This window comes from Rattus norvegicus, chromosome 5 (assembly GCF_021556685.1).
Source record: "Rattus norvegicus strain SHRSP/BbbUtx chromosome 5, alternate assembly SHRSP_T2T, whole genome shotgun sequence".
Taxonomy (NCBI): Eukaryota; Metazoa; Chordata; class Mammalia; order Rodentia; family Muridae; genus Rattus; species Rattus norvegicus.
In genome coordinates, this window is record NC_141538.1 from 13,214,354 (window position 1) to 13,242,087 (window position 27,734).

Sequence of the window (27,734 nt, forward strand, 5' to 3'; positions counted from 1 at the left end):
ATAGATGTTTGAAATCCTTGTTCCAAAACAAATAGCTTATGTTTGCTGCTTCTATTTTCTCATTCTTAAAGCTATATTAAATGGGCTATTGTGGTGTCCACTAGCAATGTCCAAACAATAAAAATCCAGTTATTGATTTTTCCCTCCAATTAATTTGATCTTGACATCTCTGAGCTGGCCAACACAATCAGCAGTATGTACACTTTTCAAACTCACCACTTGGAATTCATAATTTCACATCAGTCATCAACTATATATCTCAGCTACTCAACTCACAATGCCCTGGCCCTGTTTAGAAGTTTTAACATGGCAGGCATACTCAAGTGTCCAGAGCTAAATTAAATCTCTATCTATACCTGTTTCAATTCACATCCACAAACATTTATCCTGTCCAGTCTCAACCACTTTCTATCCCACAAAACCAGTGACAGGTGCTACTCTCATTCATTCTACAAATTCACCACTTTTTTTTTTAACCTCACTGCCTCTCTTCAAATTTTTTGATATCAATCTTTCCCCTCCCAAGGTGGAAAACTCTCTAAGGTCAATAGAGATTTGTGTGTCTCTCTATTAATGTCTACCTCAGTAAAAAGTGGGTACTTGGCCTATAGGCAGTCCACACACTGATGTTAATTGAATCTAAGTTCCTTGAATGTGAACAGTACAAGTTTCTTATTGCTTCATTGTTGGCTTTACATTATTGTGGATATTGTGGATGTCTTTTGTTAATAGATAGCTCCTTATCTTGTGTACTAAATAAATCTCCTTAAGTGATTTTAAGTATTGCTGCATTTGTAGCACCCTAAGCAACTACAATGACCACAGTTCATGCATATTAAGAATGGAAACCTTGAGAGACAGGCTTGAGAGATTGAGGAGAGACCCCACAAAACCTCGTTTCTAATAGAGCTTTCCTAGATTGTGAGCCGTATTGAACGTCTTTTTCTGTCCCCTCCTCAGAAGTTACCACAGTCAATCTGTGTCATACATAGACCACGTTTCTCCTCCTGAGCTTGTGAATTTTTAAAAGGTGAATGTTGCAGTTTCATATTTTTCTGCTTTCCAAACATGTAAGAATTTAATAGGAATTAGACAAACTTAAGCTCACTCTATAATTCACTTTATTATTTTTGACATTTATCAGATAACATTACTTTTCCAAACTTTTATGTGGGATAAAACGAATGATACAAAATACATAATGAACTTTAACAAATTTAACCATACACAAATATGGAATGACTGAAACTATGTTACATGACTATTTTACAAAGGAAAAAGGGCTAACAATACATTTAGATGAAATTTATCATTGAATTTTGGATATTATATCATATTAAATATAGACATAGTCAAAACAGTTACTTCTACAGAATCAATTTTACTATTAAAAATGAGTATTATGTAAATGAGTGCTTACAAAAATATTTTAAGCAAAAGCTGATCTACTCATATTCTTGCAGTTACAAAAATATATATTCTTCTGAAATTAGTAGATTTGCTTGAGGCATTAGATATTTAAATTCAAGTGTATGCTTTCTAAATATGACAACAACTTAGTATTCTTGACCATATAGTATACAATACACAAATGGTATTAGAATATATTTACCTTATGAATAATACAATTTTAAAGTAAAAGATATAAGTGACCCTATGATGATTTTTTTTAATGAAATATATCCAATACACTAAATTCTGGTTGGGCCTTATTAAGTGAATTTCAAAATGTTTGTTGAATATGAATGAAACAAACCATTATCTGTGCCTAAAATTAATTACCCAATTTTTGTGATTTCTGGTATTACCAGTATTTCTAGCAACTATCATTTACAAATTCAGCAATTAAGTCCATTATAATTCTTAATGGTAAACCAGAAAAGCAGATTTGAGATTGACTAGATATTTAGTTTGGATTCCGGCATGTCTCCCAAAGGTCCTGTATTAAGAGCTTGATCCCCTCTGTAGTGCTATTGAGAGGTGGTGAAACATCTGGAAGATGGAGGCCAATGGATAGTTCCTATGTCTGTTGAAGGCTGCCTTTGAAACACTGTGGGGCTAAAGTCTCTTAATCACCTTTGTGATTTGGCTAATGAGCACACTAGTTATGTTCTTCTGTCTTCTCCTGTCGGGAGTTGCTACCTCATGACAGGTCCAACCACAGGCTTTGTGGACTAGAACCTCCATCAATTTGAGCCAAAATAAGCCTTTTCTCTTTGTAACTTAATTATCTCAGATGATTTGTCACAGTGATAACAAACAAAAACAAATCAGAAACCAAGCTGGCTCATACATATAGCAGAGGAGCCTCAGTGAATATAGGACAGCCCACAAGTTCACCTCTGGCCTAGGTAGCACTGATGTCTGCAGCAGACATCATATGGTCTGTCTATACGTGACTTGCATTTTCATATGAAGAAAACACCAAAATTTAATAATTATCATAATGTTTATAGTTAATGTTCATAAAACTAAAAAAATGGTTTATGTTATGTGAGAATACACACACACACACACGCACACACACACACACACACACACACACACACACACATCTGTATATCATTATCAAACTCATTAGACTTTAGAAACCTAGCCAGGGAGAGAATAAACTGTTCTGAGTGAGGCAGACTCCTACTAAGTGGCCACTGAGAGTCACACAGACTAACTGTACTTTAATAGACCTCCACACTGATGCCATGTGGTGCTTGGCAACAGCAATGCTAACAATAGTGACAATGGCAAATCATTAAAGTATCAAATGATTCTAGAACCAACTATGAACCATTATGACTGTCATGGAATTGCTGCACCTAGTAAAATGGTGACTATTTTTTAAAACTGCTACTATAATGAGGCCATTCTTGGTAAAGCTGCCTCTTACATTTCCCCCACCTGTTCTTCAGAGTAAAGATTTTCCTGAGGCTCTCCCCTGAAACGTCAAATATACAAAAGTATAGTTCGTCTTACTTAGTTGAAACTTATGTATGCTAATGAAATTGTAATTGTTTAAGGAAGAGTCTTTGGACCTCAGTTTTGCAGGAACATTCACATAAAAACAAAATTAAACTTTCAAAATTAAAATTCCTAAAGTTTAGAAGCAATTCAGTCAAAAACATAGCTTTAGTGGTTTGACTGTAATCCCACTGGGTAGATTTCCAGAATTACTTTCAAAATTTTTTAAAAGGGCAAATGACTTAAAAAGCAAGGTTATTGCTTTGAAATTTGAATATTATGATTTTATAAAACCCCAAGTGCCTAAAAAAACCCACCTGCTTAGATGTGGTGACTCACAATGCACAGGACTACAGATGTTTAGACTTTTGTAAGGATACTTGATAGTTTGAGATAGAAACATATTTGCTTTAAATAACCTTGCCTATAAAATCTATGTGCTCGCTACAAGACATTTTTTGCTTAAGTTGGGTAATAGTTCCTCTTGAATTTGTTTCTTATTGATTATATTCATCGTTAAAGTTAGGGATCAACTTCATTTCCTTCTGAATTGAACTATTCAAAGTTAAAATCAATAAAGCCAGAAATAGCGCCCTCCCCAAGTAACATGTACTGTAGTATCTTTCTTTCCTTCATAGGCCATGTCTCACACTGTAGTTCAGACTGGCCTCACACTCATATGTAGCTAAAGTGCCCTTGAACTGCTGGCAATCCTACTGAGTCTCCAAGTACTGGGATTAGAGGTGTGGGCCACCACTGGCCTGAAGAAGAGTCAGCACGGTTTAATATATGGCCTCACGTGTGCTCGGCAAGTGCTCAACCACTGTGCCACATTACCAGCCCTACCTTCCTTTTTAAGTGAACATCTGGCTGCAAGAAGAGTGACAATGAATACACAGGGGATTGAAGAGTAGAAGACTTCTGTTAAATGAAAGAGAGTAGCATGGGCCTGCTGATGACGATGCTGGTTTACAGGGGAGAGCATACACTCATTATTACATATCCTGCCAAGTCAACCAGAAGAGAAACTATCATCCCCTGTCTGTCCTTCTCTCTAGAATAAGGAATGGACATACTTTCAGCCCTTAAATCTTCATACTTTTTACAAAATTAAATTTTGTAATGTTAGAAATCGATGAGAAAAATCTTTAAGATAGTAAATACGATTCAGTTCCCATGATGCGATCTGAAATCTCTCAGTGTGTAGACAGGAGCCTATGTTCACAAACAGAAGTTGTAAGAACAGTAAGCAGGGCTTTTCCCTTAGCTTCTCAGTAACCCCCAGTTGCAGAGGCTAGTCCGACATTAAAGCAAGGCTGTTCAAAAGGTCTAAGGCCTGCTAAAATTCCAATGTCAAAAGAAGGTATATATTATGGAATTAAAAATTGATTATTCATCTATCGTAGACTTTTAAGTGTTAGCAATCTTAAAATTATAGTCAAATTTTATATAATGTCTTACTCTTGGCTTGCAATACATGTGGGGCCTCTTCAATTATGAATGGGAAGTGCCAAGAATATAGTTCTTATACATTAAAGGTGTTCTGCATATTCCCACTTGATTTTTGCAACATAGTCTGTAGAATTGAATGACAACACATGTCATAAAACTCCAACTTTTTAGTCAGAAAATAATTGCTAATATTATAATGGTTCTCATATTAACAGATGAAATTAGTGTAATCATTAAGAAGAGGGATTTCCTACATTAACTTCTGACTCCGCCATGTTCATCATCTGACCCCACCATGTTCATCAGGTGAACTTGGGCGAGTCACTCCGTTAGTCTCTGCTGTAGCTGAACTGTGAAGTGCACGTAATAAGACAAGGCCAGGCTTCATCCCTGCTGCACCACCATGTGAAGAAGGAATAGCGAAACGTGGAGTAGGCAATAAAGGGAGCCTTTTAGTACACACTAAATCATGTCAACTATGACTTCACTACCATGAAATTGACAGTGATGGACATTACCATAAACCACCAGCCGACTTTTAAAGTTGGTAAGTGCTGTGCACACAAATATATTTAACTCAAAAGATAACATTAACCGCAATCTGTTATATACACTAATTTATAAATAATGCAAAAGTAGACAATATACCCAGGACATATAAGCATGCTTTGTAGCCCTCATGTAGCCCTTTCTTTGCCTCTATGGAAACTTACTGAGGCTGGTGAGCACAGAACAGGAAAGCAGTGTGAAGGGTCTGCCTAGTCAGTCAGTCAGTCAGCTCTCCTTACTCTCAAGACTTTCAGACAGGACAGCCTGAACTATGAGAGCTTCAGGGTTGTGTGCTGATGGCAGCAAAATATTAATTCCCTGAAAGTTATGGGTGCATGTTGTATATATGCAAATGCAGGTCATATCATTTATTAAATTCAAAATGCTAAGGCTTTTCTTTAGAAACATATTGGTTTCTCTATTAGTCACATACAGTTTTGCTGAATTAAAAAAATCTCAAGTTCTCTGTGCTGAATAATTTTCATCTTAATTCATGGGATAAATATATCCCATACCTTTGAAACACATTTTTAAATTCAATATATCACTGGCAGTAAAGACAGCTTTAATGATTGTCTGAAATTCATTATAAGATTTATAAAGTAAAATGGAATAACGGTTTGCCAAAACTGTAGTTAAAGTAAGGATTTCATGTGCTTAGCCCATATCTATACACAGTACTGTGCTACACAGTGGCCTTTGGGTCAGTGATTGACAACCTGTAGGAGATGGTCCCGTAGGCTATACCGTCTAATGAGGCCACAGCCATCTCAGTCTGGGTAAGTGCACCCAACAACATTTGTACAATAATAATATGGTCTAAAGGCACAATGTATTCCTATCATTAAGCAAAGCACAACTCTATCATAATCACAGTAATGCCGTTTTAATTATTTTTAAAGTTACACATTTAAAACCAATATTAATATATTTATGTGCTCAAAACAATGTTAGTACATCAACACAGAAGTGATAAATATTGCATATACTTTAGAATGAATACATAAATTATCAAGGTTCTTTTCTAATGGCCCTTTGAAATACAACAAATAAATTTATTTTTACATCTTACATATATAACTTGATAGAAAAATACTCATGAAGGTGTATTATTTTAAGGGTCTGACATCTCATAGGACGACTTCATACAATTGCGAGTTTATCTTTCTCTTTTAAGGGTTGAGTTGTCAAACAGGCTTGCTATTTTCATTGGCTCCTCTCATCTCTCCAACCTGGCAACTCCCTATACACAGCCATCAATGGTACATCACCCAGGATTCGTGGCTCACTGAAGAGATCAAGAAAAGCACCTGCCTGCTGGAGTGTTTTCATGGCCAGGGAGTACATAGGACAAGAGTAAGAAAAGTCTTACCAGGACCTCAAAGCTTTCTCCATTACCAGGAAGCCTTAGAAGAAAGGGAGGTGTGTATGTTCCTACCTCCCACATGTGCACTTCTAGGTGGCACCAGTGGGAGACGGGACACCTGTAACTCCCCATCTACACTGTTCTTAACATTTTTGTATGACTGTTTCCAGAGTGTGGCAATCATTTTTAGTGACAGACTTCTTCACGAGAAACTACCAATATTATATCTGCCCACTGGGGAAGCTAAAAACAAATACAATATAATTAACGAATGAGAAAGGAATCAAAATAGTTAAATCTTTTATCTCTGTATATTTTTCTACAAATTTGAGCAGTGAATTTTATGCTAATATGAATCTGTAATTTTAATATATCTAGAATGTGAGGCTGAACTGTCTTAAGGAACTTCTAGTTCCAGTATAAATATCCAAACCAAACATCAGTTATTTACACCATGGGAAAACTTTGCTTCTTAAATATGCAATTCTTTGTCTTCAGGGGAGAATGTTGACTTGGCCAGCATTTGGAAGCATCTGTCTCGTGGCTCCTGGGAATGCTTATTCGTCTCCCACTGGAGGTGGTGGCTCACACAGCTTATACAACCTAGAAAAGAAATGGGACAGTATAATAATCACTTTCTACACTACCCTTACCTGAATATTTTTATTGGTAGAACAAATACATCACCACTAATTCCTTGACTCCATCAGTCATCACTACATTGGTTCTACCACAGAAAATAGCATATAAATCAGCTTGATCTAAAATTTTGGTCCTATGATTTAGAGAATACTTCTCTTTCTCTGTGAATGCTTAGAAGGTTGGTCATTTAACAGCGTTATTTTTTTACAGTGGTTCTCAACAGTTCTAATGCTGCACCCTGGTAATACAACTCATCACATTGTAGTGACCTCCAATTATAAAATTATGTCATTGTTACTTCATAACTATGATTTTGCCACTGTTATGAATCATAACTTAAATATATGCTATGCAGGAATTCTGACATGGGGCTCCTTGAAAGGGTCAATTGACCCTAGGGGTCACGAACCACAAGGTAAGAACCTGCTGTTTTAGAAGCTGTTGCTCTGCTTCAGTCCATCTGTTTACTTTGCTGATGGTAATATCCCTCCCCTGAGTTGTCAGAGGCAGTGTCATTATGATAATTAACACATTGACAAACATAACTATCTTGCAGCGATGTAGTCTCTATCTCATGGGGATCTACAGATTTTTCAGCAAGTTTTGCACATTTACTAACGAGTTAACCACACACTTGTGGAAGTACAGCTTCACAAGGCCTAAATCTCAAGATTTAGTTAGTTACCTGGCTTTTCCTAAGGACTCACGACTGACTCCAGCCAGCTATCACCTGTCAGTAGGATCATCAGGTCCAGAGAATTCATGGTACTTGTGGAAAAGCTGGGTCATGCTCCTTCACAGCCTAGGCCTAGCTATTTGAGCCCATATTGCATCAACACACAGCTCAGGAGAATTTATTAGCTCGACACAAGTTGAACTAAGTAGCTAAAAGTTAACACAAGAACTGGAGAAAAATGCTGTCAACGCTAGTGACCGCTAAGCCCTCTGGATTACTTACCCTAGGTCTAAAGCAGTGGTTTTCAACCTTCCTAATTGCATCCCTTTAATACAGGTTCACATTTTGAGGTGAACCCTGACTATAAAATTATTTCATTGCTTCTTTATAACTGTAATTTGCCTACTGTTATGAATCACAGTGTAAATATCTGATATGTAGGACATCTGATATGTGACACCCCAAAGATATTCAGACCCACAGGTTGAAAAACACCAATCTAGAGAGATGAGAGGCTGAGCTAAATTGTGTGGGTTTTGGACCCTACCTGTTTTCCTTAAGAAGAATTAAGTCTACACTTGTCCTACTCTATACATTAAGCTAGTATCTCAAATAGAGAATGCAAGTGTGAGTATGTGTATAAGCATATGTACATGTGTGTGCGTGTGTGCGTGCGTGTGTTTATGTGTGTGTGTGTGTGTGTGTGTGTGTGTGTGTGTGTGTGCATCTTGTCAGGAGTATTTATGGATCCTAAGGATTGAATCCAGGACTTTCAAACTAGCTAAGCATGTGCTCCACTCCTAATCTACACTCATTATCTGAACACCCCAATCTTACAGTTTTTGGAAAGAGATTCTAATATGGGTGGCCAAGGAGATTTACTTCACCTTGCACAGTAAATTGAACAGAACTTAAAAGCATTGCCACTCACTTGCAAACTATAAATTTCCTCTATCTGAAACACAAAATACCACACTATTTCCAAACCAGTGGGGAGAAATGAGGATGATTTAATGCTGAACTGTAAGTCTGGTTAATAAAATGGACTTGATTGGTCTGGAAGCCAAAAGTCACTGTCTTTGGAGGTTTGAAATATGTACTTCAGGCACACAAGGTGGCATATGTCCCTCAGGTTATCTCCACAGAGGAGAACACAAAAAAGTGTGTTTTGTCCTTCCTAACGGAAAGAACACATTAAATTGAGCTGATGTAGTTTGAAGATACTTCTGCAGCCAAAGTACAAGATGCTGCTTCAAACTGCCTCCTGGGGCTGGGGAAATAGAACATTCAGAAGATTCTTTTCTCTCTCAATTTCTATCCTATTTCTGTGGCTGTTCTGCCCAGTGAGTGACAATGCACAGAGGCTCAAGAACAAGGACAGAGATAGGAGGGTGCATGGAGAACTCCAACCTCTCACATTCTATTACCTTATTCTGCATCTTTGGGCCCAACGTGACCAATGCTAACGGAGACGAATCTTTGAAGTGTGTGCCTTGCAAATTGGAGCAAAGGCTACTCCCTGTGGTCACCAAATGCAATAATAACTCTGGCTGCTGCAGATCTGGGAAGCTTCTGTGTCTCGAGGCTTCTTGGAAGTGACTCGGGGTTATCTGAGTTCAGGCACACTTATAATGGAAACTTGACAGCTCTGGGAGTTTAGCACCGGCTGATGAATTTTGGAAGTAATAGAGGGTAAGGAGTTGGACTCTAACCCTGCACCATGGCTTCTGCTTTTGGAAACTAAATTATTGGTGTGTGTGTAGGGGGGTGGGGAGGCAGGTTGCTGGCCTGGCATGTGGAACTATTATCCCACACACATGCACTAAAGGGCCTGTTCTGCCTCCTCTTTCCCTTCTTCCTTGATGGGTTGATATTTCTGCATCTAGCAGAGTTTTCAAACATCACTATCTATACTATGTCCTCTACACTCCTACATTTGCTAATCAGGGCTCCAGAGCAAATGCTTCTCCCACGGTTAAAATACTCTGTTTCTCAAGGCAATTCTTCCATCTGACAGATGAGAAATAGGTATCTCAGAGAGTGAAACGCCAAGGGCCATGCAGGAAGAACAACAAACAGCTTTCAAACTCATAGTATGTGGCCTACTGGTTAGCACAGCCATGATGGGTATGTTTTGGACGGGTGCGTCCCACAGGGCTATATGTCCTGAGGATTTCATGCTGTTATGAAGTTCTGCTCTGCCTGCTGCCTTCCTGTCCCTCTTAACCTAAAAATTATATGAAAACTCTAAGAGGGCTTCCAGTCCTTCACTGGGCAGTATCTCTGGCATTCACAATGCTTTCAGGCATTGCTGCTGGAGCAGATTTATGATTCAATCTCCACCCTAGGAAAGAACTTAGAAATGTAGATTGTCAACAATGACTCCTAACCTTAGAAAGCATTTGGAAAAATAGAATTGTTAGTCTTTTTGCTACTAGTTCTGATGTAGAACATCTTAGGGAACAATCTAAAGGTCAGAAAGGAACAGTATTAGTTAAGCTAGGAATTTTAATGGTCAGGGAACAAGAATAGTGGCAGCTCTGGCTGACGTGACTCTCACTGAGGCTGGACTAGTGATGAGTGATTTTTTTATACCCATTCTTGCCCTCAACTTCCTAATACGCTTTTGTGAAGAATGTTGATGATTTATATCTTCTAAGGGTTTAAAGTAGATATGACTGATTGTTACTTATATAAAAGTTTAGAATTGTGAGTCTTTTAAGATTTTTATTAAATTGTGTCTTAAGATAAATAAAACAATCATCTCTTTGTAATGGCAATCTGCTGTCTGCCAGTAAGAGAAACTGGCTGAGAGAATTACCTTGTTTACTCACATTTTGTTTATCTATATCAAGTAGAAACTTGATATAGTTACAAATATAATGGATTCGTGGGTAATACTTTGTTTTCTTGATGTGTACTAACTGATGGTTTCCCTGGTAAAGGCATTAGATAACATGCTATTTTTTCATAGCCATTCACTAGAAGAAAAAAGGATGTAATCACGTAATTCTATACTCTTGAAAGATTTGCTAGGATGTATAAACCCTGGAAGAAAAATTAATATGTGTTTTTGTGTTTGCTCCATCCAATAACTGTGTATATGTGTATTTGTGAAGTACTTGGAGCCTGCTTGTTGGAACTTTGTTCCGTCCATTCTATATATAGATGTGTATCTATCTATCTGTCTGTTGTAAGTAAGTATGTGTGTATAAACTTATTGGAGCCTGCTTTTGCTTCATTCACTCTCTCTGTCTCTGTCTCTCTGTCTCTGTCTCTCTGTCTCTGTCTCTGTCTGTCTGTCTCTCTCTCTCTCTTTCTCTGTGTTTGTGTGTGTGTGTGTGTGTGTGTGTGTGTGTGTGTGTGTGTTTTCTCTTTCCTGCCAGCCCCTAAAGAGAATAATTCAGAGTTTCTCTCTGGCTATGGGGAGTACCTGCCCCAATTAATAACGCTTTGTTCTGTCAGAGAAGAGTCTGCTGTGTAATTTCCCTAATCACTAGCTGCCATTGGCAGCACCTCAAGTTGACTGCTATCAGGACAGACCCCCATTAGTCCTTCTTAGAGTTGACCCCTGTCAGCTATAACACTGAAGCCAACTGCCAATGCCACACCTTGCTGCCTGACTCAATTTATATTTGGTGACAAAGCTAGTCTTTGACAGAAAACATACACATACACCCCCCCACACACACATGTACATGCACATGCACACACAAATGCACATACATAAGTACACATGCATGCATGAGTACACGCAACCATACATCACTACAGAAGGTCAAGTGGAGAACCAGAGCTGGAACTCAGAACTTTTTTTCCTTCTTTCTGTTTTAACCACTGATGTTTGTTACCTCTAAATTACACAAAGTGAGTGAAACTCTCATAGAACAATTGTTTCAAATGATATAACAGAGATAAGGGAGTGTGCCTTACATGGTAATCTGACATCATTAATGCTGTAAGGAAAGCCAGAGTTAGGTAGGACTGCCACCAACCATGCTCCATTTCAGTGTTGCCTCTCATGCCCAGACAAACTTCATCTGCCTTTGTATTTCACTGGGCTGAAAGCTCCTTGAACACATTTTGTTTTGTTTTGTTTTGTTTTAAATCTGACATCTTATTGCCAAAGGCCATTCCTAATAGATATCAAACAAAGTGCTAATGTACTAATGCAAAGTTGCAGAGATGTTCAGGAAACCCACCCTTCAGCTGTAGGCTTTCCCTAGCAACCACCTACCACCAACCAATGTAAAATCATTAAACTTCAGGACTTGGCGATTCCATGAATCATGCCCACTCTTCCTATGTGATAACCATAGCCACTTCTGCCTCCTCTCTTTAACATCCTTAATCACACTCACCCATTTGTCACAGAGACTGGGGAATCTTTTCATGCTGCTTTCACCAAAAGGTCTGCCCCTCCCAGATACACAACAGTAAGTCAATATACATCAGTGGATGTTTGCTGAGTGAACACCAATAATAATGAGTAAACTAAGAGTACGTTAGGAACACTATGATGGAGTTAGGTTGGGAGGTTTGAACCACATAAACTTGTAGGGACACATGGCTCCCTGAAGCTCCAAGAATGAAACTTCCAGAAATATTTTGCCAGCTTGCCCAATGGGTAGTTTGGTTGTGAGTTCCAAATGTGTCTATCTTTTAGCTTATTGTCTTTGAAGGAAGTGCTGGTTCCTGTCAGGAGGGATCCTATGCCCTGGGAGCTTTTGTATTCCCTGTGTCTCCACAAACTGCTGCTCTCCCCCTCAGCTTGCCTCTCCTCTCTTCCCTATTCCCTCCCTCCCTCCCTCCCTCCCTCCCTCCCTCCCTCCCTCCCTCCTTCTTCCTTCCTTTTCTTCCCTTCTTTTCTGTATCTTGCTTGCTGGGAATCACATCCAGGCCCTTGTGCTTTCTAGGCGAAGGTGCTAACACTCTACCACTGAGTTATGTACCTAGTCCCACATTGATCCTTCAGGGCCACGGTCACTTCCGTATTGCGTTTCTATTCTCCCTGGGGCAACAGTAAAACAAATGGTATTTACTCAGTAAATATCTGCAGAATGAGTGAAATAGTAAATAAAAATTTAAAATGATTTTTATTTCTCTCTTGTTATTCCTTTGTACAACATATCAATTTTATGGCTGGTTCATTTTATTACATTTCATCTTAAGTGTTTTAAAGATAATCCAACAGAGAGAAAGCTTGAATTCATCAACCGTTTGTTGTCCTGTGTTCAGCTAGAGTACTGGTTTATTGATCAGGTGCTAAAGCTTTATCCCAGCCCTGCTGTTCATTAGTGTTCAATGGTTCTCGCTGAAACCACCTTGCAAAGTTATTGCCTTGTTTTCTTATTGGAATTTGAACACTTTAGCAGGTCTATTACACAAATATCCTGTGTCTGCTCAAGGTACAAAAGAGAATGTTTTTTTGAAATGATTCCTTAGCAATAGCAAGCCTCAAGACTAACCAGCTAAGAATGATACCATCAACAAGACTAGAGGATTATACAGAGTTAGGAGTCAGCACTGGAAATAAATGTAGCCACTACATGATAGTCCCATCCACTTCTACTGGGGAAACATGGTTTCTCTTTTGAAAGCACTCATACCTCCCAAGTAGGTTATCAACATGAAGTATAACTTCATAAATGGCTGTAATCACCTTCCTCTTTCTGCTGACGGTGTTAGAAACAGAAACAAAGAACATCTTACCTGAGACAGCATTTAAGGGCCTACTTTTTGTTAAAATGCAAACATGTAATCATGATCAAATGTCTAAGTAATTATTTAATATTGCCCCACTTCAAGATAGATGATTGCTTACCCTAATCATGGAGATCAAATGAAAAGCACTTTTATAAATTCAGTCACTTTAAAGTTAGGTTAGAGTCCCTTCTTAAAATTGGTGAACTGTGAATATTTGATATAACCAACAAAAAGCTCTATGATTCATCCATCCATCCATCAATTCACTCATTCATTCATTCATTCATTCACATGGTCTTGAAATTAATTTAGATATTTGAAGACTACTATGTAGTCACTGATAAAATCAATGTATATTCTCTGTCTCCTGAGAACCCATTTTAGGATCAAGCCCTCTAATAATACATGGCAACATAATATAGAAAGGGGCATTATCATGTGACACTCAGAAGCCTCACAAGAGCCTACTCAACCATGACTTAAAGCAGAAGATTACATGCAAGCTGGCATTCAGAGTTAAACAGGAGTTTTTCATAACAGTAGAGACAAGAGCATGACATTCACAGAGGAGCTGTGGAAAGGGTAGATGGCAGTTGACATGCAAAAATTACATTTTTGAGTTGATTTTTTGTAAACTCTGTTTTTTAAAATTCATGTTGAAAATAAAATAATGTGTTTCTTTCTGAGACAATGAATGGCCCTTTACCAGACTTCACCATTGAATGTTTTCCAGAGTCAGCTTACAATTACTGCCAGTAGGACACTGTGCATAAACTAGAGCAGATAACGGGCCATGACTGATTCTGGCAGAAGCCAGCAAGCCCTCACATAAGGAATAGATGTGGCACACTTACCTCGGAGCTGACTGAGGAGTCCGGTCTCTAACCCCCAAGTTCTTAGCTGTGTTCTGAACTCTTGCACCCTGAAAATCAGAAAAATCAATAATGCTTTAAGAGTTAATTAAAATAAAACTGAGTTTAAAGGCATTTTAATACTACTTAATATCAAGGGTCATTAATAAGAAATACAACCAAAACTACTATATGAACATTTTTTAATTGATGCTGTTATGAGTTAAAATATACTGTTGCAAATAATTGCTATTTAACTTATAGCCTTAGCTCATTTGAGAGTCTAACAGCTTCCTATTCATTCCCATATCTTACATCTTTATTGCCAGAAGCAATTAGTAACTTAAACATTAAAAACAGAACATGACCAGGTTATAAGCACATGCTAGGCCCAGACACTTTCACAGAACATGCGTCAAACTTGCGTCTCTTCAGATGGATAGGTAGTTTAAATGTAATAGCATTTTGTAAGAAAACATCTTCTAAATGGCTCTACAGCAATTCCTAGACAAGCCACATCGATGTAGATTTATAAAATGTAAGAGTTTTGTCTCAAAGAAGGTGGTATAAAGACAATCCATTTTCAGCAATAAAAGGGGCCCTGTGACCAGTCAATGTCAGAAATGAAGTTACGACCACTGTTTGCTTCCTAATGGATTCCCAATTGAACCAAATATGATTGTTTGCTTCTGGGATCAGAGAAAGGACAGTAACAAAAACAAAACAAAACAAAACTCTGAATGTTCCAAGTACCCACTGCACCAAATATTGCCTTAAATAAAGTTGAGAGAAGAAGCAGGGAAAACCCCAAAGAATAGATTCTCTCAAAATATTTGAAATTATTTGCAAGAACAAAAAATTTTGCAAGAAAATATTTGCAAGAACAAAATAGATTTCTACACACTTCACCACCCTTCTTAACAGTTTCCTGAAGTGTGGTTGATGAAAGCCAGGAATCAGCTCAGCATACAGCTATTAATTACGGTGCTTCATCCTTGGGTCCACCACTTACTTCAGGAAGGCTCCTTTTCTGGTCTGGGGTCCTTCGGTGCAGAATGACATGTTGTACTTTGTGAACATGCTTCATGTTCCTGTGACGGCTGCTCAGAACCTGCCTTTGATAACTTTCATACTTTGGATGGTTACTGGCCAGCATTTTGTATAATGTCTCATTTGGATTTGTCTGTTGTGTTCTTATAGTTAGAGGGAGGAAATGATTTTTTCTCCAAAAAAAGAAAATCAAAGGAGTTACACTGAAATCTTCTCTGTTCATCACATTAGGAGATATAGGCTGTCCTTGTGTCTTAGCACTTGTGACATTACTTGGTCACTTTTCCAATGGGGCAACTCCTGTAATGTCACCACCTCTTTTTTGAGGGCTTTACAAAGAAGTTTAGGCTCTAAGACTGTGCACATTGAATCTCCCTTCAAACTTCTGCATACCACTTCAGCCCCCATATTAATATTAATATTAATATTAATATTGGCATATTAATATTGTGATGGAATGGCATTTTCTTTCAAGATCAGTTATTTATTTCCCAAATACTTTATTTAAGTATATATCTACCTCAGCAGAAACGCACAGATAAGGATTAATGTCATCCTGAGGTATAATATAAATATGTTTTTTTCTCTTTCAAACTGTGATGGTGTTGAACACTGGAGGGTTTGCTTTTTTCTGGTTGTTCGCTGTACCCATCGAGGCACCATTATTTTGGTGTCTTCTTCAGTCTGCTGACCAAAGGCTTATCTTCTCCCCTCCAGTAACTAGGCACTCTACCACCTCTCCCAGCTACCTTCTTTCCATGTCTTCCTTCTTTCCAAATGTTATTTATAAGCCAAGGTCTACAAACTATGTGTGCTCATTACCACCATTAAAAGCTGCTTGACTCTTTCCTAGTTAACAAGGTTAGTTAACAAGGTTAGTTTACTAGTAAATAAGGTTAGTTTACTAGTAAACACGCACCCGTCTCTACTCATTGCTCCATCTGTGTGTGCACACGGCGGGTTGGAATATCTACTACCATAGTGAGACTCTAAACACCATAGGGTGCATTGGACTCCAGCCTTTCCTTGGTCCCTCTTTGTAACTTTCTCTGTCAGCGGCAACGCGCCTTTTCATGTGTAGGTTATTATCACTAGTTTCTTCAATATTAGTGTGTACAAAACTTTGTTTTATAATGTCTAAGTCGTACCTACATTAAAAATGTTTAGAAACTAGAGCACAATACTCATGTATAATCCTCTGTACCCTTTCATGATATTTTATTAAGTCATTAATAGAACTCTTTTTATTATCCCAAAATCTGATAACTGGTCTAATTGATAAGACCATTGGCACATTTTATGTTGATTTGTCTGTTCAATTCCCCATGCATTTGGCTTGTCTGCAGTTTGTTCACACCATTGTTCATGCTCTACCGGCAGGCCCAGACAGCCTCCCTCGCCCCTTTGTCAGTCTACACTGTTTATTCTGGAGACTTTAAAAATGTATCACAATCATTCACAATAACTACCTGGTCGTTTGACATCTCACTTTTTAGTGAGTTAAATATACAGATTTCTTAGTCTTAAGAAACATAGTCATCAATAAGGTGTTATTATTATCCCTGATCAAATCACAAGGACACTAAAAAGCTGAGGTGTGGAAAGCCTTGCCCTCAAGCACAGAGTTGATCAGTACTAATACTGAATTCAAATGGTACTGCTCCGTTCATGAGTGCCATGGATTCAGAATTAAGATCCTGTCTCAAAGCCCCAATAAACAACCATGACAAAATTCAACAACAAAGTAGTTCTAACACTTTGAAACCTAATAAAGAAGAAAGATGTTTAACCACTGTATCTCCCAGAGTCAAGTTTAAACAGCCAAATCTTTCCCCTTGAAAAGTGAGAGCTTGCTGGAGGCCGGAGCACCAGCGCCTGTCTCATCACCTGCCACTGCTGAATGGCAAAAGGAAGATGCTTACCCGAGCCCTGCAGGCTGATGTACTGTGCATCAGTCCACCAGTCTGGTGCCCAAGAAGAGGAGCCCTGTCTTTGCAATCATTTACAGGGAAGAGATAATGAGGTCTTCCCTTCTCTCTGTTTGTAGGACACACAGCTTCGAGCTGAGGAACCAATATCAAGAGAAGAAAACTACCTACTTTCAACCCAATTAGAGAGAGAAAGAGAGAGAGAGAGAGAGAGAGAGAGAGAGAGAGAGAGAGAAGGAGGGAAAGACAGATGGACAAAGACAGACAGAGATAGAGAGACAGAGACACACACATACAGAGAGAGAAAGAGAGAGAGAGAGAGAAGGAGAGAGAGACAGAGGGACAAAGACAGAGACAGAGAGCAGAGACAGACACACAGAGAGACAGACAGACACACACACAACACAAACAGAGAGAGACAGAGAGACAGAGAGACAGAGAGGCAAAGACAGACAAACAGAGACAGACAGTGATAGAGACAGAGAAAGAGAAGGAAGAAGTGACAGAGACAGAGACAGACAGAGATAGAGTCAGAGAGAGAAGGAGGGAGAGACACAGAGACAAAGACAGCCACACACACAGACAGAGATAGAGACAAAGAGAGAGAGAAGGGGGGAGAGACAGAGACAGAGACAGACAGACACACAGAGAGACAGAGACAGAGAAATAGAGACAGAGACATTTACAGACAGATACACACACAGAGACAGACAGACAGAGAAAAGGAGGGAGAGACAGATACAGAGAAACAGGACAGACACACACACAGCGAGAGAGACAGAGACAGAGACAGACAGACACACAGCGAGAGAGACAGAGACAGAGACAGACAGACAGAGACACACATGGAGAGAGGGAGAAACAGAGAGACAAAGACAGACACACATACAGACAAACACACACACACAGAGAGAGAGAGAGAGAGAGAGAGAGAGAGAGAGCGATAAAAAGGAGCAATGAAAAATGTGCAGTTTTCAGGTTTTTCTGATTTATTTTACACACCAACTATCAAGACTATGTATGTGTACCATGCTTATGAACTTTGTAGCAGTGAAGTTGGGGAATAGATAATATCAACTTCACTTTCTCTCTATTGTCTCTATTTACACTTTTGTTTTAATAATTGAAGACATTAGAGGACTGTCATTACTCAGACCCACAGGTAGGAATGCATATGGAATAAACTCAGAATAAACTCCTTCGGGGAATGCTCTTAAGAGGTTCACGCTAGCTCCTTCTCCTTGTAGGTGATAATTTTGAGGGAACATTTCCAAAGCCTCTTATGTACTCTCTCTTAGAGTAGAGGAAGAAAAGAACGTACGACTTCATTCCTTTGTACCTAAATCCCACCTCTGATGTGAGAATCTACAAGTTTACTTGGGCTTGTTTAGTAAAGTTGAATTTGTACATCTACTTCCCAAGTCCCTCCTATAACATATGGTAGATTGTGTCTGTGTTTGTCACTTGCCAGCTGGACAACAGTATGTCATAGGCTTCTGGTGGGTCTAAAAATTTAACTGTTTCCTGTGCAACCTTCTAAGTTCCTCACAGTCATCTTCTACCCTTGATTCCTAAAGCAGAAGTGTGAGGCAGGAAAACTCAGTAGGACTGCAATATTCATTGGCTAGCTTGACATTCCACAGTGAAATCCTGGGGACAAGATCCATGGGGGTTGAAAATGCTTTCATTTGTTTGAGTAAAGTTTTGATGAATAAAGTGGTCATAATTGCAAAAGCATATCAAATGAAGTCACTGTTATTGAAAAAAGTCAAGAGAAGTCAGCTTGGCTGCATCAGATCAAAGGGGAGGTGACAGAAAAAAATAAAATTGACGACTTTCATTTGTCTTATCACTGCTTAAAGGTCTTTTGTACTAGCTTGATTCTATTTTCCATTTTCTAGTCAGAACTATGGAAGCTGGTGTATTTTAAAAAATAATTTAGACAATTTATAATCATGTTATCTTGGTTCTTCAAATGCTACTGGGTTACAGCTTAGGAAATTCATTCTGTTTAAAATAATGCAAAGACAGTACAGTCTCTGCTGGTGGAAACTCAGTTAAAAGGCTTGTATTCAGCCCTAAATGGGAATCCTGAGGTGAGAACTTACTCCTCAGGATGATGTGCCCATTTTATCATGGCATGGAAGACTGTGGGAGATCACAGAAACTAGTGGGGTCCTCAGTTCCTCCTTTTCCTTGCCCCCCACCCCAATCAACTTCCTTGGTTTGTTAAATTGTCTGTAGTTTCTAGAAGTACCACATATCCTTTATTTTCTTACTGTTAAGAGCCCCAGTCCATTTTTGTTTTGTGTAGCTATCTCCCCTTTTGCTTCTAGGTCATAGCTCAGATATCTATTTCCTATAAGTTCAGGGCCCTTGAATGAGGGGTCTGTACTATTTTCTCCTTGAACGTGCTTCCTAAGCATGGCTTACCCATTTGTCATGTGCCTAGACAAGTGCCACACCTGATAAATGACCAAAGCCAAACCAGGTCCTAGAAAACATCTCCCCTAAGACACGCGGAAAAGTGACTCACCTGCTTTCTCATCACATCTGTGGCCTGCATAATGTACCTAGGAGGGAGCCCGTGGCTTCTTGCTAGAGTGATGGCTTGCTCCAGTGTCACACTCAGGGTACACCTGTGGGCCAAGGTAGTGGAAATCACAGTCAGATTCACTGATCCACTCCTAGAGAAATTTGAATGACCAAAGTCCTCAGAAACCAGACAATCATGATTTCTTTACATGGAACTCCTGTTTTAAAAAAATAGGTCAGAGGGTCTTATTTGTGATAGCCAAAAGCTGGAAACAACCCAGTTGTCCCACAACAGAAGAAAGGATACAGAAAATATAGTTCATTTACACAATGGAATAATATTCAGCTATTAAGAACAAGGACATCTTAAGTTTTGCAGACAAATGAATGGAACTAGAAAATGTCATCCTTAGAGAGTTAATTCAGACCCAAAAGGACATGCATGATATGTACTAATAGGTGATATGAGCCAAAAAAAAAAGAGAAAAAAAACCTAGAGAATACCTAGAATACAATCCACAGAACTCACAAAGGTAAACAAGCCAAAGGGGCCAACTGAGGATGCTTTAATCCCACTTGGGAGAGAGAAGAAAGCAATCATGGGGGTCAGAGGGAGTGAGGGAACTGGGTCAGAGAGGGGATAGGGAGGGGAAAAGGAGAACATGATCAGATATGGGAAGGGGGGTAGGAGAGAAGCCCCGAGGGCCAGCAGAAAGAAGGGAAACAGGCAACCTCAGGAGGTAGGACGTGGGAAGACCCTTCAGAATGTACCAAAGACCTGGGAGGTGAGCAACTCTCAGGACTCAGAGGGAGGAACCTTAGATGAAATGCCCTACAGTGGGAGGAGGGAACCTGTAGAGTCCTCCTCTATTAGAAAGACAGGGCATCAAGTGGAGGGATGGGATTCCCATCTCACAGTCAAAAACTCTAACCCAGATATGTCCCTAACTCTAGGGACAAAAACAGAAAAGAGACTGAAGGAAAGGAGTTCCAGTGATCGGCCCAAATTGGGATCCAGTTCAAGGGAAGGCCCCAAGGCCTGATACTATTACTGATGTTATGGAGTGCTTATAGATGGGAGCCTAGCATGGGTGCCCTTCACAAGGCCCAACAAGCAGCTGAAAGACTCAGATGCAGACATTTGCACCCAACCAATGGACAGAAGCCTGAGGACCCCTGTGGCTGAATTAGGGAAATACTGGGAGAAGCTGAGGAGGAAGGTGACCCCATAGGAAGACCAGCAGTCTCAGCTAACCCAGGACCCGAGATCTCTCAGACACTGAGCCACCAAGAGGGCAGCATGCACAGCTGATATGAGGTCCCTGACACATACATGGCAGAGGACTGCTTGGTCTGTCCTCAGTGAGAGAAAAAGCAACTGACCCTGGAGAGACTGGAGGCCCCAGGGAGTGTGAAGGTCTGCTGGGGTGGGGGTGGGGACATCCTCCTGGAGATGGGGGTCAGGGGAGCAGGGAGGAATGAGATAAGGAACTGTCACAGGGCAGACTCAGAGGGGGTAACAACTACACTATAAAAAAGATTAAATTAATAACAACAACAACAATAATAATAGTTTGATAGAATTAACAGTGAAAAAATAGGTCACAGGACCACATGTTTGGGAATATATGACAAAGAATTTAAACTTAAAATTAGCCTAGCATTGTGAACTATGTATAAAAGACATCTTTTCCATAGAAAATTGAATACCCATATTTATAATAAAAATTTTATTTACACATCTCAATAAGCAACTGGAGAAGTGGCCTCCTTATATTCATTACGGAGAACTCGTCTGAATTCTTCACATGCCAATTGTTTGAAGTTACATAATTAACTTCTAGTTGGACAGGATGTTCACAAGGACTTAGCGTCTGAGTTGATGCAAATTGTTCTGCACAATGTTTTGCATGTACCTGTAGGCACAGAAGGCCAACCACTGGATCTAATGGTTCATATAAAAGGAGAGTCAATTTCATTTAACTGCCTGCCTCCTCAACAGCTACAACCTTTTCGTCCTCAGTAAGGTGTCCTCTGCTCCGATATTAAATCTGGTGACCCTAACAGTTCAATCAATAATGCTCATTACACCGCCAAATGATGCTAAAGAAAGAGAACTCTTGACTTCTTTTCTAGTCCTGAGACATGTCTGCAGTTTCCTAATAAAGCAAGGCTGCCTTTCCTACTGTGAACACAGACACAGGGAGGGATGTGTGTCATCAATTTTTCTAATCATATTACACTGACTATTCTTTGTACTACAAGTTGTAAATAGCAACACATCAAAAACTGCTTGCCAGAAAGATTTTAGTTCAACTGTGCGATCAATGTAGCCAACGGTACACACTGAACAAGGGGCATCAGTGTTACCTCTTTTGTCTGACTCTCTCCCCCTAACTCAGCCTCTGCTGCTGCCCCACACCCCCCCCCCCATTATTTAATAGTGGCTGGGCTAGTGCTACTCACTATGTAGCTCAGGATGACCTAGAACTCATAGCTATTTAAGTGCTGAGATCATGGACATCAGATAGCACATCCGGCTAAGGGGTGCACATGGTTAGAACCAATGAGATATTAAAGAAAAGCTGACCTTCGAAGGGGAATGCATGTTTTTTTTCCCTTAGCCAATCCAAACAACAACAAAATGTCCTGTATATTTTAATGAAGTCCCAGGAGTGACTAAAAAAATTTAAATAACCACTTTCGTTTTTTTGTTTGTTTTTGATTTTTGAGGGTTTTTTTTTGTTTTGTTTTGAAAGAAACAACCATACAAACACTGGATATACTGTCTGTTTCCAATTCGGACTTCCAGGCTCCCCAGGGCTAGTATCTCCATGTACAATATCCCGAATTCCAGCATCCTAAGGGAAGCAGAGACCTGTGCTCCCCGCTCTGTGGGTGATAGGCTATTGTTTGCCTCATAGCGCTTTATTGTCTCTCAACTCTTTTACCTGAAAGTCTGGTGGTAAAATCCAGCATTTGAGTCCTTGTATCTAAGACTCCAACTCCGGAAAGGGGCATGTGGATTTCCCCTAGTGAATAGAGACATATAAGCCCACTGCTGGGATTCACAGGGCACCTTGGGTTTTACAGGTGCTTTGATTACCAGAGGGGACGAGTTTAAAAATCTCAGGCAAGAATAAGAAAATCCATCTGAGAGGCCAGGAGTCAAGTAAGTCCTACTTACTATGAAATTTCTTGCCTGACTAAATACCCCACTTCTAGAAAAATTCATACTTTCAATCATGGACAAAATTTAAAAATATATATATTTTTTACATTATTTTGAGAAAATATGGGCTCCTTTTGTAGCTCCTTCTAGCTGCTATTAAACAAACGAAGTTAAGTAGACTTTTTTCCTTTGTTGACATGAACTAATTTAACATTTAAATTACATAAAAGTGTAAAATTTTAAAGCAAATGATCAATGTTACACATTAGTTTGTTCCTCCTTCATAAGTGGCAGAGAAGCACAGGGAGGAAGCCCCAGTGTGGCCTCAGCAATAAGATGGTCCGAATTTGGATCCTGCCTTACACTTGTGAGGACATGGACTTGGTGAGATGATTAATCCCAGAGCAACTGCTAGTTCCCCATAGAAACAAAAACAAGACAACAGACCCGTGCTTATGATTAATATGTTTCCAGACATCCTATATTGAAAATAGAGGCAACTCATTCCTATTTTACCCACACTTAAAATGATAAACTATAGCTAATAGGCCCAATTTACTTTGAAGGACAGTTTAATTTAGGAGTCTTTGTGTGAAGCATGTGCGTGCGTGCGCACATATCCATATGGAGGTTTTATGTCTTGGTACTTAAGAGTCTTTCACCTTGTGTCTTGTTTTGTTTTGAAATAGATCTTCTCCCTGAGACCTGAAGCTCCTCTGGGGTGTTAACTGGATAGAAGTTCTGACAGACCCACTGGTCTCCGCTTACCCAACACTGGGTATCCGAGTGCACAGTACAACGGCCACAGCTGTATGTGGGTTCTGGGGGTTGAACTCTGGTCCTAGTGTTCACACGGCAAGAACTTTAATGACTAAGCATCTTCGTAGCACCTAACATAGAGGAGTAACTTCATTTCACTCTGGGCTATTTTGTGTGTCCACTTTGTACCAAGTGCCATGAGTTGCCAGAAGAGTCAATCTGTTTCCATGTTGAAAAGCTTCAGTTTCTAAACTGCCTGCCTGAAATGATCCTTTTGCAATTAGAAGGGACTTGGTTAGAGACATTATTACATGCTTCCGTTTTCAATTGCACAATGTGAAATATTTAACTTCATAGGTTCCATCTGCTAATTTCTTCACTCCCCAGCTTCTTCAGTAATAATGTGTAGTCTTGGGTAGCATATTAATGGCTGTTGATTAGTTCTAGAATTGAGCTAGAGAGAGCCAACTTAGGATACGTTCAGGATAGCTTGACTGGAATTATTTAGATGATTCATACTTGCTTCTACATGGTGTTATGGTACTGATATTCTGGTATAACTATGGCTTCCAGAGCATTCTTTCCTTCTTGCCCACTGCACAAAATCTTCCTATTTAAAAAGCAGGGGCAAGAAAGATAGCCCATATCCTGCTCCTCTCGATGGGAAATATGTATGGTCAGAGGAAGCAAGCTGGAAATATAGAAAGCCTGACTATATCTGTGTAATAATGTTTACAACGACAGGGCTTAGTCTCTGTGCTGTGCAATTTCATATGGATTTAAATTAACAAACAAAAGGTGTACAAGCCATTAGCAGTAATGCACCTTTGCTACTAAAACACTTTTCTGAGCTCTCAGTAACTCAAATTAGATCAGGCATGCTAGAAGCTAGAACAAATTTTCTATTCTCTTCATAAAAAAATTATATCACAAAATTATCATAATTTGTTAGGCAATCAAAGGTAGTGCTATAAAAATTGAGGGACAAAGGACAGAACTGGGTCACACAATCATATTTCAACTTTTTTAAGAGTTCTATGTATTAGCTTTTAAGCCTTGTGACTTGTTCTTGTTCTGATACTTGGTAAATACTTTCATTTTTTTTGTCTTCTCATTTTTGTTATTTTTCTTAAAGAAGATACTTACCTTCAGTCCCTAATATCTCCACCTTCCCAGTGACCAGAGTCTTTTACCTCTCACTGTTAGAGGCACAAGATGCTAAGATGAAACTCTGGGCCTGTCTTCAACAGAAGCTCACTGATGTTGGAAAGCTTAGAGCCTCAAAATTGCTTATACGTAAAATGATTTATTTCATCCCTGTATTAATTCCTATCTTCTACACACAAAGGTTGGGATTTTAGACATTCAATCTTCAAGGAAGCAGCTTTTTGCTACATGAAATCCTCCTATTTTAGATGTTTCATGACTCTGATAATAAATTTGACTCAAAAAAATAAATAAATAAAACCCAACAAACAAACTCAAATCCTTGGGGCTTTCTGCATATTTGGTCATTTGCAATAATCCCAGACAAAAACATCAGCTTAATTCTAATTATATCTTCAAATGACTCATTTAATATCTAGTCAGATTGTAGTATAACAGTCTCTCAGTGACAGGTGTGTTAAATTGAACACTTGTGGGTGCGCTGTACCTCCTTAGGGTCACAGTGGTGGTGCTGGAGTTAGAATAAGTCTGATGTGGGACCCAGTGTGGCTGATCAGTGCTGTACAAGATTCCTTTGCTCTCAGTGCACACAGGGACACAGGAGCTGATGTTTTGGTTGTCAGTTAACCATGTGTACTGTCTCTTGGGGCCAGTATTAAACCCTTATTTTTCCTCCACCCCCTGTGTCTGTGTATGTGTGTGTGTCTGTCTGTCTGCATGTGTGTCTGTGTGTCTGTGATTCAGGTCCTCGCTATAACTCAACACAACAAATTCAACACATGAAAGACCAGGTTTATGATAAACAGTTCTAGAATTGTAGCCACAGATTTTCGTAAAGTAGTATCATGTGTATACTCATCTAAAAATCAGATATAGAAAATACAACTCTTACAAGGGGTTCTCGGTAATTTTACACATTTGGAAAATCTTAAGTCACACTGAACACTAATTTAAAACCTTTATCTGTGTCATAACAGATATGAAGAACTCAAAACTGTGCCTAAAATATCCAGTGCCTTCCCTGAGTTATGAGTTATTAGTTATGAGTTATTAATAACTCAAACATAACCTGAACAATGTTTTTTCATCATTGTGCTCTGGTGCACCCGCAAGTCACAGAGACAACAAAAAAGAAAATTCTCTAAGGGCACAGGACTCTGCAGAATCTGAGGAAACCTAGAAAAACATGAATTACATCTGGTATAGCTTTTGATTTATATTTAGAACCCTACAGATCTAGATCTTAGAATATGAAATGATTTCCCCCATTCAGTGGAAGTCTTGGTTATTTCTCCTTTCATTAAAAGCTGAGTCACTTTGTTTAAGTGACTATTGGAATGCATTATTAGGACGCTTCTTGGTGCTGCTTTCTTAGGTAGTAGTTACCTGGGCATTTGAATTGTGGGAAAGTAACCAACACCTATTTCAGCCCCTGGATAATGATGGGGGCAGTGCACAGGAACAAGGACTTCTCTGGTGACTCATCATGTGGCACCTATGGACACACATGTGCTTCTTTTAATAGGTGCAAGACACTGCTGATCACCTGATTTTATACATTACCAAGCATCGCCTATCCTTCTGACCCATTAATTTTAACAATATTTGAGCTAAAGACACAGTTTTACCTGTTATAGTGATGTAAGTGCCTATGCTCAGTTTATAAATCTTTCTCTTGGGCTTTTTTGGTGGGTTTTTTTCCTTTGACTCTAATAAGAAATCTATGAACCAGCTTTGTTAGAGGTTCACCAACTTCAGAAATGAGGCATAAAAATTAATTTATCAAGGACACAGGTTAGAAGGATTTATAAAATGTGGTCCAAACACTGCCCTTTTAACAAGTCCATTCTGCACTGATTTCTGATTGTCTTATAAGGTTCCATTAATTGTGGTGTACTATAATCAATCCCACAGCAACAAGTTTAACTTCTACATCCGCAGGAGATCATTGCATGTGTGCAATGGATTACTACGTCAACAAAGAACATTCTATTTTCTATTTTTAGCTATGTCTTAAATCTCCCCTCTCTACTAGATTACTAATGCCTTGACCATTCTCTGTGGCCTCTTCTCCTTGGATTCCTCCACTGAGATGGTGGACCTCTTAAAGTGCAAATGAAAATGTAGTTATGTGAGTGGTTCAGGTTTCTTGTGTCTTTGGATGAAGTATAAGGTCTTCACAATACAGTGGTTTCTGCTAACTACCATAAGTTTCAACCCCAGTACTTACACTCTCTGCAGTAGCCAGCTCCTACTTTGCACAAACTTTTCATACACTGTCAATGGGCACTGGTTTAAGTACATCCTATATCCTACTAAGCAGGAGGGTGTACATTTAAGAAAACAGATATTAGAGGGATAGGTCTGAGTAGAATTCTGGCTTTGCAGACAGTTCTGTGACCTTAAACAAGCTATTTAATCTCTTTAAATGTCTTTCATTATAAATCTAGCTAAATGATAGGGCAAATCTCAGAGTGATTTTTTTTCAGAATTATATAAAATATACCATCTTATTATTTACCACAGAGCCTATAGAACACAGTATAATGTCAACAACAATCAAATTTCATTAGTGCAAAATAGTAGTTTGGTGACGTAGAACAAGTTAATCTCCTTAAATGCCTTGCCCTATAAATCTAGCTAATAATAGTACATATCTCAGAGTGACTTTTTTCAGGGTTACATAAAAACAACCCATCGTATTATTTATCACCAAGCATGTAGTATATAGTATAGTCTCAACAACTATCAAATTTCATTAAAGTGATCACTATACCATCACCAATAGGCTGGACTTACATCTGTGTTGAATGTAGGTTTTTCAGATTGTAGTCTGATTCCTGCTACTTAGTAGGTATTCAATACATATGTTTTGGAAAAGCATACAAACCCCTAACAAGTACCAATGATATTCAAGCACTTCTAA

General features: G+C 39.0%; 1 protein-coding gene across 1 annotated transcript in view; it reads right to left on the reverse strand.

Moving 5' to 3' along the window:
* Nucleotides 1–1,098: 1,098 nt before the first annotated feature.
* Nucleotides 1,099–27,734, reverse strand: part of Prex2 (phosphatidylinositol-3,4,5-trisphosphate-dependent Rac exchange factor 2) — a 319,598-nt gene continuing 292,962 nt past the window's right edge. Inside the window, 3 exon segments of the mRNA NM_001393795.1 lie at nt 1,099–6,925; nt 14,201–14,268; nt 19,712–19,814. Of these exon segments, the coding sequence (NP_001380724.1) occupies nt 6,880–6,925; nt 14,201–14,268; nt 19,712–19,814 (217 nt within the window). The 3' untranslated portion in view covers nt 1,099–6,879.